Source organism: Anas acuta, chromosome Z (genome assembly GCF_963932015.1).
Source record: "Anas acuta chromosome Z, bAnaAcu1.1, whole genome shotgun sequence".
NCBI classification, from domain to species: Eukaryota; Metazoa; Chordata; class Aves; order Anseriformes; family Anatidae; genus Anas; species Anas acuta.
This window is the reverse complement of record NC_089017.1, coordinates 5,544,031-5,561,387: the sequence shown is the minus strand read 5'-3', so window position 1 is coordinate 5,561,387 and position 17,357 is coordinate 5,544,031. Positions and strand designations below refer to the sequence as shown.

Sequence of the window (17,357 nt, the reverse complement as noted above, 5' to 3'; positions counted from 1 at the left end):
TAATATTGCACTAATAATGTTTCACTTAAGATGTGCTCAGCCAGTGCTGTTCAGCTCATCCCCTCCCCAAAGTCCTGTGCTTTGTAAGCCAAAGCACACTGCTATTTCTCCAGAGCAGCATTTCTTGTACAGATTGTCTCAGTAATACGCAACACTGGGAAATATCCCCTCCGCCCACGCAGAGCCTTAAAAATAAGAGTGTGAAGTCTGGCTCTCCCAACAGCCAATGCTATTTTTAAGAGCTGCGTATGTGGCAGGTAGGAGTCTCCCCACCCACCTCTCCCATTGCACCCCTATTCTGAGCAGGAGGAACTGACTTACTCCAATGCTAGATCCATCTCAATTTCCACTTAGCACCACGTGCAAGTGCACGTGGAGGTGGTCAGGACACGGTAGGTTTCCATGCCACACTCCACAGCAGATACAAACCCTCATCAACAAAGCACGCTGCTGCAATTCCTTCTGCCATTACGTGCCCAAATCAAAGCACAAAGAGGGGGATTTTGCATAAGATGGCAATGGCTGCCTCAGTTCCAACACTTTTAGTACTCTTCTATTGATGATAGTATACTGTTAAGAGGACTTGGTCTGCTCTCCAAACAGATTTGGGTTCCAATTATTCCTCAAAGCTTCAGACAACTGCTGCAGCAAGTCCTGGGAAAGTATATGGAAAAGGTATTTGAAGAAGTATTGATACAAACATGGACAGCAGCAGGGAGGGGAAAAACATTTACCATAGTTCATCCCAGTTCTGAGGTGCTTTGTGCACATTGGATAGTTTCTTCAGTCTACAACACACAAGCCACTTCTGCAGACAAACACAGAAATTGCTGTGACCAGGTTGAGAGAAATGATAAAGACGAAAAGGCAGCATTTCTGTGCACACTGTTAATTGGGAACCTAGGAGCAGTGTGAGACGTAAGGTCATTTACCCACACTGCCACCTCACCACTGCCACCCACATCTCACTCTCTGATCAGCAGCAGCACAATTCCAGTGGAAGGGAGGAAGGTGAATAAGGAATCTTTTCCTCCAGAAAACATCAGCTCGTCAGAATCCAGCCCTGTTTCACAAGATCATGATGAATGTCTAAGAGAGCGTATCTCAGGTCTGAAATATCTAAACAGGGAAGGGAGAGGATGAAAGAGGCATTACCTAGATAAGAGCTGCAGCTTAGCAGTCAGTGCACTTTGTATCATGGGGAAAATCTAGGTTAAAGTCTCTGTACTGGCCAGTTTAGGCCAGGAGCCAGTTGTTCCCCACATTCCCTTATTCCAGATATATTCTAATTTAAGCTGATGGCTCCTCTGCAGAGGGGTTTCCCTTCCCAGGTCACATCCCAGTCAATCTCAAAAAGACAGAACCAAAAAACCTAGCTCCTAAAAATGAAACAAACAAACAAACAAAAATACACAGAACTACCCTATGCAAAAAACCCAGCCACTTCCATCCAGCTTCACTCCAGAAGTCAGTCACTCATGAAGTATTTCAAATCAAAAAATGAGATCTCCCAGCAAACTATTCATGTACATCCGAGTACTTGCATGTGTCAGTGTGACCTTACAAGTCACAGAACAGGACCATACAGTTCAGCCACACCTGGTTACTCGAGCTTAACACGTAGTGATGGAACAAAGCGAGATGTGCCTGGCTGGGGAACATCCTGTGCTTGTAATCTATATCCTAGATGCTGCACAGACAGCCTTCCCTTTCTTGTTAAGGAAATCAATGGAATAGACATTGGAAAAGAAGTAAAATGCACTTCAATTCTCATTTAAAGACTTCATAATTATTTTGAGCTGTAGATGTGCAGAGTTTACAATATAAAAGTAGAAAAGTGAAGCTACAGTCCTGAATAGTACTACAAATTAGGAAAAGAAACAACACGTCAGGATTTTTTGGCTTTGTATTTTTACCTTCTCATGAAGAGTATCCCCAGGTCTCATAAGCCAGGAGGCTTGCAATGGAAAAAGTAAAATAGTGTGCCAGGACAGGTAAGTATGCACTCCTATCCTCTCTTCAAACATCTGCTACAGCTTTAAGAAAGATTCCCAAGTTTGTGTTTTTTTTTTTTTTACCCTCTAGCCAGCAAGTGGGAACTTGGTTTTCACCGAAGGGGACAGATATCCAGTGTTTCAGGGAATGCAGACCTTCAACACTGAAATTGGTTTTTAGCAGAAATTAATGGAATTGGAGCATTACTGCACCAATATGCTTACAGAAAATCACAGAAAATCTGGTTAGCAATCAAATAGGCTTCTAGCTGCTCTGGTCATCATGAAAAGCATTTCTGACTTGCATGCTGCTGCACAAGAGATGCATTCCTCTTAACTTTAGCGTAGGTACTGTAAAAAGGGGAAAGCCTTCTGATTTTTCCCACTGGAGATAAGGTTATTGAAAATCTGCTGAAAATCACAACAGCTGCATAAATGATGGTACAAGACTATTTCCTTGTGTGTGCACACAAATAATGACAATTGCTATACCATAACATTTGATGTGAAGCATGGAAAAATGCTAGTAGGTCTCAGAGAATCTTGGTAATGATAAACATTTTAGCCCAAATAGATGTAGATATGCAGGTATCTTATTTGAGATGTTTGGAGATGAAAGAATGCTTCCCTCCTCCGAGCAGAACACATCAGCCAAACCTTCCCTCAAAGAGATGCAGCCAAGAGACAGCAGACACAGGTTGTTCAAGTACCAGGGCATCTCCTCACACTAAAAGCTGCCTTGGAAAAGCCAGTGAGAGGCTCTGGGGAATCCCACAAGACCTGCCAATTCGTGAAGTCAGAAGCCACCCATAAGAAGACACAACAAGGAAAGATGATAGCAGGTCTCCACTCCTTTTGTATTTAAATGCTTTATAAATAATTCTGGTTGCACTTTCCCTAAGAAGTGTGAAAGCCACATACGCATTTTATAGATAAGGTATGCAGAAAGCATTTGCTACTGCAAGCACTGCCACCCAACATCAGCCTGCACTACAGCTGGCAGCAACCCTTGCACTCATGCCTTACCAGCTCCTCTCTGGAGCAGGAACAGAGACCTCCTAAGCACGAGGGTGCTCTCCAGACCCCCACCAGCCCTGATCCCAGAGACATTTGATCATCAACGTTGATACAGCTGAAAGCTAAAGATAACCTTTATAAATACCACAGGTAAAAAAAAGGAAGACGTCTAAGTGGAGATGTCGTTTCTCTGCATAAAGAGAAGTTTCTGGTAACTTTCTGAAAGAGTACATAGTGCTTCAGTTTGCTTCTTTGTCACTGTGTGGGAGGCTTTCAAAATGCTGAGCTTACTCATCTTCACGGGACTGATAAAAAGACACCTTGGCAACAAAGCTTAAGGGATGTGAAATGTCGAAAGCAAACTACTGCATGGACTGCACTGCTCCTGAGAGGCACAAAGGGTTTCTGGTGTCTTGGTGACTGTCTCAAAGCAGGTACACCCTCCATGAGCCACTGTGCAGTACCAGTTGTACTGCCTGGAGGGCCCGCATTCAGATGTAGGCAGTGAAATCCAGAACAGACTCTTCAGGGCACCTCACATAAGAGGAGAACAGTTTGCAATAAAACCTTTCTTTGTCAAAATAAAAATAGGGCTTCACACTTCAAAACCACTGATATGACATCCTCCCTGGACCAGGGCTTTTAGAAGTGAGACCAGTAATCCCCTGCTCTGGGTGCTTATCGTATTCCAGAACGATGTCATGAACTACATCTGCCACCTCGGTATGTGATCTGGTTACACAGCCATCAACAAGAACAGGCTATTGACGTTTAACAGGCAACATCTGAGATTAAAATCAAAATAATTGGTACAAAATGGCATCTGTAAAAAGAAAAGCCAAAGAGTGAACACTGCTACAATGACATTGGTTTTGAAACAAAAAAAAAAAAAGCAAGTATACCGATGTATTTAACTTTCTGACATAAAAGAGAAAAGTGTTGCAGAAGACTCTTTCCCCCAATACATAGAATCTGTTTAAGTGCATAAAATTCCAGGCCCCACACACTCTTGTAATACCTTTAAATGCTGAAAGATTTTCTTGAGATGCAATATGATAATTTCTCTGAATTTTTCCTCTTCTCCAGTGAGCCAATTCTTCAGTATTATACAAAACTCAGTCAAATTTGTTTAAAAGTCACCCAGCCACATCCCTAGCTGAGGGCTATTTCAGTTAAGGAGGGCTGCAAATCGAAAATGCAATAGCCATGTGTTTGTTGTTCTTCTGGAAAAAAAGCTCCCACAGAAGGACTGCAGCAGACAAGCTATCAATTAATCCCTCTTTGTAGACAAAGTTCTAAGTGTGAAGGTGAGAATTATTGAGTCATTCCTCTCAGGGCTGAATGTCCTAGGTTGATTTTGGCATAATTAATTTTCCTCTTCACAAACACAGAAAGAGCAGCAGAAAATAAGAAAAAGAAACTATGCATGCTACCACAAAGCTTTTTTAACAAGCATAGTTACAAATTTCTGAGCCATTTTGTAACTGTCAAGTCTTAATTAAAATACTACATTTCTCTGACTCATGGTGCTGTGGGATGTATGCATATTATTCACATGAATATTAATCTCTTCTCAGGTAGGAGGCTCAATTGCTCAGGAGATTTATAATCGCATCACATATGGAAACTTATTGGGTGTCTTTTTTTCAAATTTCAGCCAGATAATTAACAATTAAGAGCATTAAGAACCGTTTCAGTAGCCTATGCTAGAGGAATCCAATAGTTCGGATCAGCGAACTGGAGCTCCACAAGTACTAATATGAAATAATATCACGGACTGAGGAAAGGAAACACGGAAAAGAGCTGGAGGCACCGCTTTGAACATGAAGGACTTAAGCAGCAGCTGTAAGGGCTGGAACAAAAGAGGAAGATAGTCCTCTTGAAAGCTTCTAGGTAATGACAGAAGATGGAAAAACGTTAATATGGTACTCAGATAAATGAGGCAAGACCCTTCCTAACTACCAACAGAATCACCTGAGACATTAGACTACTATCACAGGGAGTTTTAAAATCCCGATACCCATCTGGATAGACTGTATTGGTAACACTGACTTTCAAACAAGACATAGAAATAAGCTGATGATGCAGAACATGCATAAAGCAACTAGCAGAGCTCTTCTAGGTTTGAGAGAAACGACATAGAAATGAGTTGGGGATGCAAATGTATCTGAGAAAACTGTGACAGCTTTCCTGATGCCTTGGAAAGAAATGAGTGAGGCGCACTAGATAACCACTATCTAGTTTCAAAACCAGAAACTAAAAAATAAAAAAAAATAAATCAGAAAATCGGTAGAGATCATGAGAAACAGGCTTGAAGGGCAACGAGATCAGGAAGCTGTTTAGCAGTTAACAAAACAGCATTAACAGGCATAAATCACCAGCTGTCTCAAGTGAAGAAGCAGAAAAGGATGTGCATTGAGAAACCAGTTCCAACCCATTGCAAGCTCTTCAGAGGGCTTGGACCTTAAAGTACAGATATCTTCCTGATAGGGTTTGTAAGGATGAGCATGAACATGGAGGGAAGAAATCTGAAGGCCAAAGCACAAAATTAAAAATCTAGCAGTGAACACACAGTATGACCAAAAAAACAATGCCTACTATTCATAGGAAAGGAGAGCTATCATCAGGTGGCATTAAGATGCCTGGAACATTTGATGCCTTAATTGCTTCTGGTTTTCGCTGACAGGGACAACTGCAGTCAGGTAGCTAGCAAAATTAAATGTTGTTGGGTTTTTGTTTGTGTTTTTAAAATAAGTTTAGTTAGCTTAGCAAGTTAGGAAAGATAATGTTGTAAAGGAAAACAAATGCATGTAATTATTTCTGAGTCAGCTGGCCCTGATAAATCTTCATCCTCAGATACTAGGGTGTAACACCAACGCTGCCAATCCACAAAGCACTGCGAACTTGAAAAACAGGCAGTGCACCTAAAGATGGGGAAAGGGCACACGAAGCATTTATGCTTAAGAAATAGGAATAGGGGGACCTACATAATTATTAAGAAATTATAATTACATAACTTTTTTTTTTTCCTCCTGGGAATTAAAGATTGGAACAAATAGGCAAATTATTTGCAAATCATCTATAACATAAAAAGGAGAGAAATAACAGGGAGCATAGTTTCATCAAAAGTAGAACTGTGTCAAATGCATTTAACTTCCTTCTATAACAAGGTAAATTAGTCTTAGGGGTATGAGAAGAGAAGAGAAAGTTTCATACCCTGAAGTCTTAATGAAACTGCTAAAATAGCCTGAAACACACTGGAAAAATTATATTCAGGGTAGACGAACTCAAAGAATGCATCAAGTAGGGACCCTCCAGCAGTTCTGGTAGCGCACAGCCTGGCAGCTTCAGTACTACATAACTTCTCACATATGACTTGAAAGATTTGTAGGCATAACAGATTACAAAGAGACAGACAGAAATGTGCTTAATGAGTAAAAAAAACAATTCTGTGAGAACAAGTGCAAATCCATATACAGATCTAATCCAATGCAAATATCGGCTAGGGAACAACTGATAAAGCCCTTCATCAGAAGGGACCTCAGCTCTGGAAAGAATGGATAACCATGGATCAGCAGCGTCAGCCTGAGACAAAAAGGCACCACCACAGCAAGACACCTGATATCTTGGGGTATCAGGATCACAGCCTCGGAGAACAAAGTCTTCCGTGCTCTGTAGTGCACGTGTGCACTCTCTCAGCTGGATTTCCACATTCAACTTTGGACACTACTTCAGAAAGAAGAAAAGAATGAAAAAAGATAAGGGCTGATTAAAGAGTGACTATAAAAACTGACAAAGAAAAGGCTAAAAGGGTACCTTGGCAAATACGAGAAGAGTGAGTGGGGCTTGGTTCTCTCTTAGCAACAGAGAGAGGAAGGGAATCAGTTCTGCACTTTACCACTTGTCCTACTCAAGAGAAATGGATTTCTATGGAGCAAGAGAGATCTACAGCAAAGGTTAGGAAAAGCACAATAAAGACAGCTAAAGCCTGAACAGCCTGCTGGAATACTCCACCACTTAAGATTTTTGTTTTAAGGAAAGTTTGGATCAAAAGTTAGCAGTGGTTAAGTCAAAGTGAATTGTGACATTTTGCTGTCACAAAACCACCAGTTTAGAAACACTAAAGCGGTGTTTCTGTTAACAGTCATTTCAAAACAATTCAGCAGAAATACTGAATCAGAATACATTAATCTGAAGTTTTAATTAACACCGGATCACCTCATGGTCCTTGTACTCTCTCAGACAAAACGTTATCTAGGCACAGGCATCAGTGAACGTCTTGTCCTTTCTAGTATGCTTGTGCACATCTTCTTCTCCATAGGTATAGAACTAAACTCTTTTCCTTGTGCATGCTACAAAACAAAAATGGAAGTTCCCTATCTTCTTGGATGCTAATGGTAGTCTTCCATTTCAGTGTCACACTGATAGTTTTGACCTAAATTAATTCTGCTCAAAAGTGAAGTAACACAGTAGTTGTTAGCATGGAAATAATTTACAATCCAGATAAGCCAAGGGAAAAAAACATTTCTGCTATGGCACTTCGGATGCCTTTCAGACAAAAACCTTGTCTTCACAAATATTTGCAGCAGATCCAGCAGAGAAAGAAAAGTTCTGCCACTGATCAATAGATACTGTAAAATTCTTTCTTAAAAAAAAAAAAAAAAAAAAAAAAGTTATATAAGAAAGTAGTATTATATTAGCTCTGCACTTTGTACTTATATTGGTAATAGGCAATATTTTATCATCTATAGAACATGAACACACCATATGGTTTCTTTCTGTGGGCCTACAGACACATAAAAGCAAAAGATTTGTAATAAAAAAACAAACTTTGGGGGGATTAATTGCTGTTTTCTAAAAACAACACTGTTTATACTGTTGAAGAAAATGTCGCAACCTTTTCCTTTTGACTTCCCAAATCAAGATTATTTATTTTTAAATCTTACTTTCATGAGCTGGAAATACCAAGAGACTTATTATACACCCACTTTCAATTAGTATATATAAAAATATTTGATGTAAAACTTCCCAAGGAACATTTTCACACGACAAATAATACAGATAACTCCTACTAAGCTAACAAGCTATCCCCAAGTTGCCTTGAGAAAAAGTCTTCATTTTTAACAGTTCAACACAAACCATCTAGTTCCAAACCTTTTTTTGATTACCGTATACAAATTTTTAGCTAAGTTCCCTGCTTCTGCATCTTTTCTCATAATTTATCTCTAGTTCCAAAAAATAGTGTCCAAAATGTAGAATTAGATAGCTCTAAGGCCATCAGAACAAGCTGCAGTCCTATACAGCATTTTAGATTGTTTTTTTTTTGTCTGCAACACATCAGAACTGTAACAGGAAAAAGAAATTAAACCTTCAGCCACAGATCTAAAATCCAGGAAACACAGAGAAGGAGGGAAGCATTTCTCCATCCTACCTCTTGAAGCTGCAGCCGAACTTTGCTAATGGCTCGAATCCAATGGGCTCTTGCTGGAGAAAATGGTGGTGGTTCGTTGTCACCCTGGTAGCTTAAGAAAAAGAAACAGAAAATCACTATATGTCAAATACACATATATAACATAAAGATTCAGCATTACATTCTGCAATCACAGCTTCAGCTCTGGAAGCTGCAGTAACCAACAAACTCCTCGCAAACATAGCCCTGCACGTGTTATGTTAAGTGAGAAACTAAAGCAGAGATTTTCTCATGTGCAAGAACTATCTTGGAAACTGATGTGCTGAAAAATGTAAGCTAGGGTACAATCCTAGTCTTTTGGTGGAAAATCCACATAGATAAAAGCTTAGTTTAAAATATTTTCTTTATTAAAAATAGCTCCAGGAGAAAGAAGTCATCAGTCGGATCATCAAGAACACTGTCCAAGATTCCTAATCAAGCCACTTCAGCACAGTGGTATCATAACTGCATACAAAGAGATTTTCCATCCTCATGCCTGTTGCAGGTCCCTTTTTAACACTGCCTCTTCTCACTCCTACTGCTAAGAATTTACAGCTTCTTTTCAGTGGAAAGGCTGGCAACAGGGCTCAGGTGTGTTTTTCCTAATCACTGTGCCTTTCTCACTCTGCTTTTTCCCACAGCTTTTCAAGAGGGCACAGGTACCTAGCAGCAAAGCTTCACCTCTGTGCCACACAACACATTTCATACTCCATCCTCGTGATACATTGGGCCCTTGATTGTATCCCTTCCTTTGTATGCTGTTGAGGTGTCAATCATCCTGAGATGCACCAGGCACAGTTTTTGCAATAGCTGATAGCAACAAGCATCCATGCTGCACATCTAGCTCAGGTGCAAATCCAGAGATCAAGATTCAGAGATTCTGAGCTAAGTTTCCTGTGTATTCTATGGAGACAGGAAAGTGTTACCACGGTGGAAAGAACGGGAGCTAGTGATGCAGTAATATCAAAACTAGATGCCTAATTTAGCTTGGAATAGACTACGTGAATAACCCTCCGTGTAAGCAAATATAGGCCAGCCATTCTGGGACAAGACTCTGTAATGAGAAGAGGAAAGTGAGTCAGAGTTTAAGAACAGATTAACACTCTTGCTAGTCTTGTTTTCCTTTTTTATATCTTTAGTGTAAGAGTTGCCTACACATGAACTGCTGTGGTTAATTCTTTCACATAAGCACAATGACACCAGTGTATCTGTACACTCCATACTGAAATCCCCAAAGACTAGGCAGACATCTTTCCGTGAATCTAACTGATCCATCCATCTTAACCAGATGAAAATAATCCTCCATGCTAATGAAAATATAGCCATCTCCACACTAAGGGCTTCAATGATTTAACTACTTTAAGAAAAGACAGATACTCTCAAACCTAAGTGGTGGAATTTGAAATTCCTGTAAAACCTGTATGAAATCCAGAGCGTTACTCCTTAAACTTAGCTGAAATGCTTCTGAGGGCTGTCTTCAATACTTTCAACAGCTTGTAAAGTCCAAGTGCAAGGACAAGAAAAGCTGCCATCATGAATTAGAGCAACACGTCAATTCACAAGGTAAGTCTACAACCTGCAACTACATAAACAGTAACTCTAGCTGTGGTAGCTTACTACACAGGAAGAGAACGAATGCAGCTCTAACAGTCACTAGATGGTTGCTCATGCATAAGCCTGATCACACATGAGCAATAAAAGCAGCTATCTTTGGGCTAAACTACATTTATCAAACAAACTGTCCAAGAAAATACAGCAGTTAAGTTTCAAGGGATTAACAGGTTCATAGAAAACATAGTTTAAGTTTAGTCAATGTCTCATAAATAACTGGTTTTACACACAAAAATGTTTCACAGAGAAGCAACACCAAACTAGCTGTAAAAGACCACTTTAAGAACAATGTATATAATTTGCACCAGGAAACAACAGGGACAAATCCTGTTTGAATCAGATGAAAAGATCTCAGGAATAGAGCACTTCACCTACCTCAATTGGGTTCTTGCATCAACATCCTTGGGCTTGTCAAGTTCCAGAGGTAACTTAGCTGCAGAATGATCTTTATGCTTCTCCTCTGTCTCACAGACCTTCTCCTCCCCTCCTTTGCCGCGAGGCTCCTCCTGCTCCCTGAGCCATGTCTGGCCATCTTTCTGGTAGCTGCCCGAACTGCGGTAGGAATGATTTGACTCTCTTTCCTGGTGATCGTCATCTTGCTCAGAGCCATGGGCACTTTCATGGGAATGGTCCAGCTCACTCAGGTGAGAGCTCCCCTGGCTGACATTACAAGAGGAGCCATATCTACTACTGCCAGCAGGACTATGAGAGAATAACAAAGTCCGTCAGATAAAGCAATAACTTTGAAAAAATGAAAAGCAATTTACACATCTAAAAACCTGCATGGGATACTAAATACACTAAAAAGATATGTTATGAAGTCATACCTGGCAATGATGCCCCCTGAACTAGGTCTAGGCTTCTGAACTTCAAAACTTGGGTAGGCAATAGAAATACACAGCCTACCACCACATAGATTATGTATGATACGGAGTTACAAACATCTGCCTGGCACCAATTGTTCACTTCCCCACCCTACATCAGCTAGACACTGCCAGTGAAGATATTCTAATAGCCAGAGAGGAATAAAAATGGAAACGTGGGAATTCAGAGTGGAAGTGTTTGACTTCTACAGTTTCACTGCAGCTTTACCATGACCATTTAGGTTGTTAATAAGAAGTTACCTTTGTTTATATTTATATAATTATAATAAAATACACTGAAGTCAAGATTAAGGTTAAAACCATCAAACTTAAAAACCTTTTACAACAACAGGGAGAGCAGTTGTTCTCAAAAGGATGCTGCGTATCTCACATTAAAAAAGTTCTCTCAACAATTTCATTTATGAAAAACAAAACAAAACAAAGCACACCACCACCAAAGGGGCATGATCTCTATGAGTCAAGACACCACTTCCAGAACTGAATGCCCAGAATCCTCACACAAGTTACAGTTGATGGAAATTTCTAAATTTCTCATGCAGTCAGGAAAACTATGGCTCAGCCACACTAAATATTTCTATCCAAGAATTAAGCAGGAACTGCTTAAGCAGGAATTAAGAGGAACTGATGTTCCTCTCACTTGTACAGTAAGGAGAATTGGAAGCCAGATGGGAAGTTTGAGTAGTGCAGTTCAGCAATTGTTAGATCTGAGACAGAACCACTTCCACTTACTAAATGCACATCTGTGGGTGATACAAGTCTGCAGTTCAAATTTTGATGGCAATTTCAACTTGACACATACACAGATCTGAACACAGCTTCGTGAAATACTGATACTTCCCTTTATTAGCTTCCCTAACTGCATGAAATAACTTTTGCAGAGATTTTAGGAAGAGCAAACATTAGAATACCTTCACTGATATCTCTGAAAATGTTTTAGAAGCATCAATAATGTGAAATGAATCTATTTAGTTCTATAATATGTTAGCAGTAAGTTAAGTTTTTCTCTAAAATTAAGTTTTTACTTTGCGGTTTGAAAATAACAAGGTCATTCCTTTCAATACCTTATCTAGTGTTGATTTTTCTTAGCAAACACAACATAATTATCACTAAACAAGAAAGCAAAGTGAATTGTATGCAGCAGAATTAACACACAAAGAACTAAATTTCTGACAGGCTAATGAAATTAGCACTAAAAGCATTTCATTCAGTGGGACACAGTGCAAGAACATGGGAAATCCAATCAACACTTACAGAAAAAAGAGTGGAGAAAGTGGAGAAAACAGTATAAGGGTTTGTGCATTACTAGTGATAGCGGTTTACCACATCCTCTGTGACGGCTATCAGTGATACTAAAAACACTTAAATACAGATGGGACTGGGCTACTAACATCAGACACCAAGGCTAACATCTACTGCTGCAGTATTGCATTATAAATGGTCAATCAGCTGAAACCATTTATTATGCCTCATTTATAACTAGCCTTTTCTCTTTCAGTTGTTCCACGCTATTCAGATCTGCAGGCTGCGTGCTAGGATGAAGCACAGCTCCATTAGGAGGTGAACCAAGCTCAGTTTCTTTCAGTTCAGGCTGCTCTGGTGCATACTCATCTGCCTGATCTTTCTGTAATTCGCTGGAAATCACGTTCTGCTGATCTTCGGGCTCTTTATCAAACTTCTCTCCCAGCTCTTTGTTGGATGCATCATCAACAGTGCTTGCACCAGATGGTTCTTCAGAAAGTTCATTGTCTACAATGTCAGGCTGCTTTGAAGACGAGTTTACTTCTATATTTGCATCAGTCAGTTGATCTGAGACTGCAGATTTTGAGTTTTCATCTGAACTGACTGTTCTTAACACCTTGTCATCTGGTTTTGACAAAGCCTGTGGTGGTACATGTGGTTCCCTTTTGGCAGAGGTCTCCTTGTTATCTTTTTGCCAGGGAAAGGAGAAATCTAGCTTTTTCCCAAACACTGCTCCTTGGGCACTCTCTGGCTTACTCACCTTTTCTTCACTGCCTCCTTCAAAGAGAGTCGAAGAAAGTTTCTTAAAGCTGGACATGAGGCCCTGCTCTGCCCCTGCTTTATTAACAGAAGGCGGCTGCTGAGAGAAGAAAGACCCAAATGGCTTTCCAGTATCAGCAGATGACATAAAGCTGAATTTTGGCAAACTGGGCATGCTTGGTATTTCAAAGACTGACTTACTGCTGTTTGCATCTGTAGGAACATTACTAGGCTTACCCTGTTTCTTCAACTCACATTCAGAAGAACTTCCTTCCTCAGGTATCTCATTAACTGACAAATTCTTTTCTTGTCCAGCAGTTTGCAGCTCTACCTCAGTTTTTTCTTGTTCATCCAGCTGAAGGTGTTGAACACTGGGCTCATCAACTGGAGCTGTGGGTTCTCTGCCATCACTACTGATCGTGCCTGGCTGGTCAATGCCAGCATTAGCCTGATCCCCTGGAACAGCAGGCTCTGATTCAACTGCAGCACTCTTATTTGATTGGGAAAGGTCTGTGTCTGTCCCATCAACCGGGGCTTCAATTTCCAGTTCAAGCCCACCACTAGAGCCAGTCTGAAGGAAGTCAACAACTGCTTTGTCTGTAGAAGCATCCTGTTCCTCTGTTACATGTGAAGACACGTCTACTTGGCATGGACTTACCTCATTCTGGTCAGTGGCCTCAGGCTGCTCTGTACTGACTACACTACTGAGATCAGACTGGCATGGTTCAGCATCTATCATCTCAGAGGGCTGTGCATCACTAACCAGCTGCAGAGCCTCCGGGACTTGACTTTCACCAGAGACCACTGCTTCTGGAGTGATCCTCTGAGGTTCCTCTTTACATGTTTCCAAGCTCCTGTTTTCTTCATTTTCTGTCTTCATGGGAGATTCTTTTGTGAAGTTCTCTTCTACTGAGACAGGCAATATGTCCTGCTTCAGAGAGCTTGACATATCTATTTCAGGCTCTCCGGTTGCAATGCTATCTTCTGTCTTCCTAGAGTCTTTTGCTGGAACGGACCCAATGACATCTTTCATTTTGCTGCTTTGAGGTTTAGGGGTGGATTGTGGAGGCATCTCTTTTGGAGATTCTTTTGGACCTTTGAAGATGCCAAAGAGATCGTTTGTGAACGCTGGTGCTGGGCCACTTGGGAGGGATGAGAAACCAAAGAAGGAGGAGCTTTTCTTCTGTGCAGTAGGAGGTGCAGGAGCTTGCGGTTGAGAAAAGAAACCAGACAACGTTTTAGGAGGTTTCATTTTTGTCATGAAGCTTGAAAACATTTCAACTGAAGAATCCAGTACCGATTTATCACCCTCAGATTCTTTAGGTTTGTTTTGCAAACTAGATGCCTCTGGCGTTTTAGGAAGAGAGTGCGACTCTTGTGCCTGTTGTAACCTGTCACCAGGAGTTTGTTTGGGTAATTTATGTTCCAGCAACTCATGTTGTGCACGTACTTCTTCAGAGGCTACTTCATTTTTTACGTCATTTGTAATATTTGAGTCATTTATAATCATTGAATCCATTTTAGCATCTAAGTCTGTACTATAATCTTGATTTTCAGAAGCTTGTTCTTTTGAAGAATATGGCTCTTCGTTATCAATTGGAAATTCATTGTCCGTCTTCCCTGTGCTACCCAGAGCAACATCTTCTGCCCCTAAGGAAACAGTCTGCTCATCCTGAGAATGCTTCTGCACATTGGGAGCCTGAGGGTAAGGACCAGAAGCATCCAAACCAATTCCAGTGGTGTCATCAGTTTGAGGAGACTTTTTTAAGTCACTCTCTTTATCTACCTCGGCAACATTTTCTGCATTTTTCACTGCCAGCATTTCTGATTTATTTTCTCTCACGGTGACTTTATTAAACGTTTGTTTGCCAGTCACTGCTGCAATAATATCATCAACTTCTTTTTTATTGTCTGCATCTTGCTGGCTGGCACAACTAGCAATTTTGATACCGGAATCACTGGAAATACTTTGTGTCATATATGGCTTAGAGTTCGCTGGTTTAGGTGGTTTTGTATTAACCTCCTGTCCTGGAGCAGTTTGTGGCTTTTCATCCAAAAAGGATGTCAAATTGAAGAAGCTAAAGCTAGTACTTTTTTGAGGTACGCTCTTGTCAGCAGTTGGACCACTGGAAAAGAAGGAGGGCAGATGAAACAGCCCCTCCGTTTCTTGCTGCTTTGCACTAGCAGGAGCAGGAGCGGGTGCTGATGGCTTTGGTTCATCTGATCCAGTGAAGAAGGAGAATATGCTCCTACCGGCTGGCTGTGGCTTTGGAGCAGTGATATCAGAAAAGCTGAATGGGAAACTGAAACCTGATTCTTTAGGGATTTGATCTGGCCTTGGTTTTGTCTGATTAGTTGTGCCACCTGAACGATTTCCTCCTTGTTGCTTTGGTCTGTCTGTGGGTACAGCTGACTGATTCGACTGGCTTAGATTGGGACCTACACCCAGTGGCTTCTGTGAAGCAAGTCCAGGAGGCACTTTTTTACCTTCAGAAGACTTCTCCTCAGCTTTTCTACTTGGTTGTTCCTTTTGTACCCCAGGGCTAGGAGAGATCTGCCTGTCTGTGCCTTCCGTTCTCACCCCTTCCTTAGGAGTGGAGGACAGACATGGCATACTAACACTCTGAGGACCACCAGACTTTTCACTTTTTTGTCTTGATTCAGCCACATTTCTACTACCGGTTTTTGGCAGAGTTGCAGCACTTGGTGTTGGCTGAGAAGACACAGCTTCCACTTTGAAGAGATCTCCAATGGATCCAAACAAGGATGAGATGGTGGAGGCTTCCTTCTGTTCTGGATGTATCACCTTTTCTGGTTTATCATTCTGACTTTTTTCCAGATCTGGTGATGGTTGTGGTGCTTTACTTACTTGTGTTTTGAAGAAGTCAAAAAATCCAGAACTTTGGGTTTTGTTAGCAGCTGAGCTTCCAGAAGAATCTTCCCCAAGGCTGAACAGTTTCAGAGCGCTTTTAAATAATGTTTCCTCGGGCTCAGGGGCTGGGTGGCTCTGATTTGGCTGTGGTTGACTGGGTTCATTAATACTCACATGTCGTTCAAGATGCCTGGAAGCTGGCATTGCCTTAGCAGGTCCCTCTGCTCTTACAGGCCTGCCATCTGGAGCAGTTTGGCTCAGTTGAGAAGGAGATTTTGTTAATCCTGCTTTTTTAACATGGATGTTTTCATTCTGATTGAATTCCAGCTTTTCGTTTCTAGCAGCCTCCAAGCTATGATCCGATGAAGTATTTCTTCTCAGTTGTGATGTAACAGGAATCTTTTGCCCTGCCTGTGCCTCATCTGATTTCCTATTTGGTACAAGTGATAAAACATCAGTTTTATCTTCCGATGATTTTGACCGTGTGTCTGCTCTCTTCAAGGAAGAATCTTCTGGTGTCTCCGAGTCAGGACCTGAAGACTTCCCAATCAGCCCACCCAATGCAGAAAACAGAGAGGTAACTTTGTTCACTGGCATTTTCTTATCTTCTTCAGTCTTTTTTGCTTCTGTTACTCTTTCAGTAGTTGCCACAGTTTCTTCAGCTTTAGGAGTAGATTGAAACAGATGGAAACCAAAGAATCCTGACGATCCGCCCCCAGCAGTAGTCACAGGGACAGCCTTATCCAGTTCCTTGGTGTGGGCTTCCTTACTCAGCGATTTATCACGAGCCCCTCTGGAATGTGTTCTAAGATCAAGGGTTACCGCAGATTCCTCGGCATAGTTCTGGGTTTCCTTTTCAGGTCTAAAATCGACTTTGAGTTTTTGAAGTTTATAACCCGAGAAGTCTAGTGGCTGCTCTCTCTGATAATAAATGGACTCTTCAAACATCTGTGAAAACGTCTCCAAATTCATGTTCATTAACTGATCACTCCTCTGCAAAGCTACTGACAAATCCAGAGGTTTATTTGTTGAATAATCATCCAAGCACTCCTCCTCAGCAAACCAAAACAGCTCATCTTCATTGCCAAGAGGGACCTTAAAGCCACAAACAGCAATTGTGTTGTCTTCCAGCACAGCTCTTGGAATGGAACCCATCTGAACATTATAATCCCAGCACTCTGGGTAGGAATAAGTCTCTGGAGCACACACATAAACATACTGCCCAGTGGGATCAGTGAGCAGTGAATACACATACTGGCTGTCGCTGTACATGTAGTATCCACAATCTCCATCTTCTGATGGCCACCATACGCCCTGCTCAAGCATCATCAGCCACTCCTGATAGTCCTGGCTATAGGATGAGTACATAAAGTTCTCATCCATACTTAAAGTCTCTTGGTCAATTAGGGTCCACATAGTTCCATCACAGCCAGAGGAGTAGCTTAAATCCATTGGCAGCTCTTCTAATGAGTAACTGCCTTCTCTCTCAAATGGTGGAAAGTTACTGTAACTTTCATTGAGGGAATTAGCAG

At 41.2% G+C, this 17,357-nt stretch overlaps 1 protein-coding gene across 3 annotated transcripts in view; it reads right to left on the bottom strand.

Moving 5' to 3' along the window:
- Positions 1-17,357, bottom strand: part of UNC13B (unc-13 homolog B) — a 211,783-nt gene that overhangs the window by 123,054 nt on the left and 71,372 nt on the right. For all 3 annotated transcript variants that reach the window (XM_068666536.1, XM_068666537.1, XM_068666538.1), the window contains 2 exons: positions 10,447-10,773; positions 8,443-8,533 (listed from right to left, as the gene is read on the bottom strand). In XM_068666536.1, coding sequence (XP_068522637.1) covers positions 8,443-8,533; positions 10,447-10,773 — 418 coding nt within the window. The remainder of the gene's footprint in view (positions 1-8,442; positions 8,534-10,446; positions 10,774-17,357) is intronic.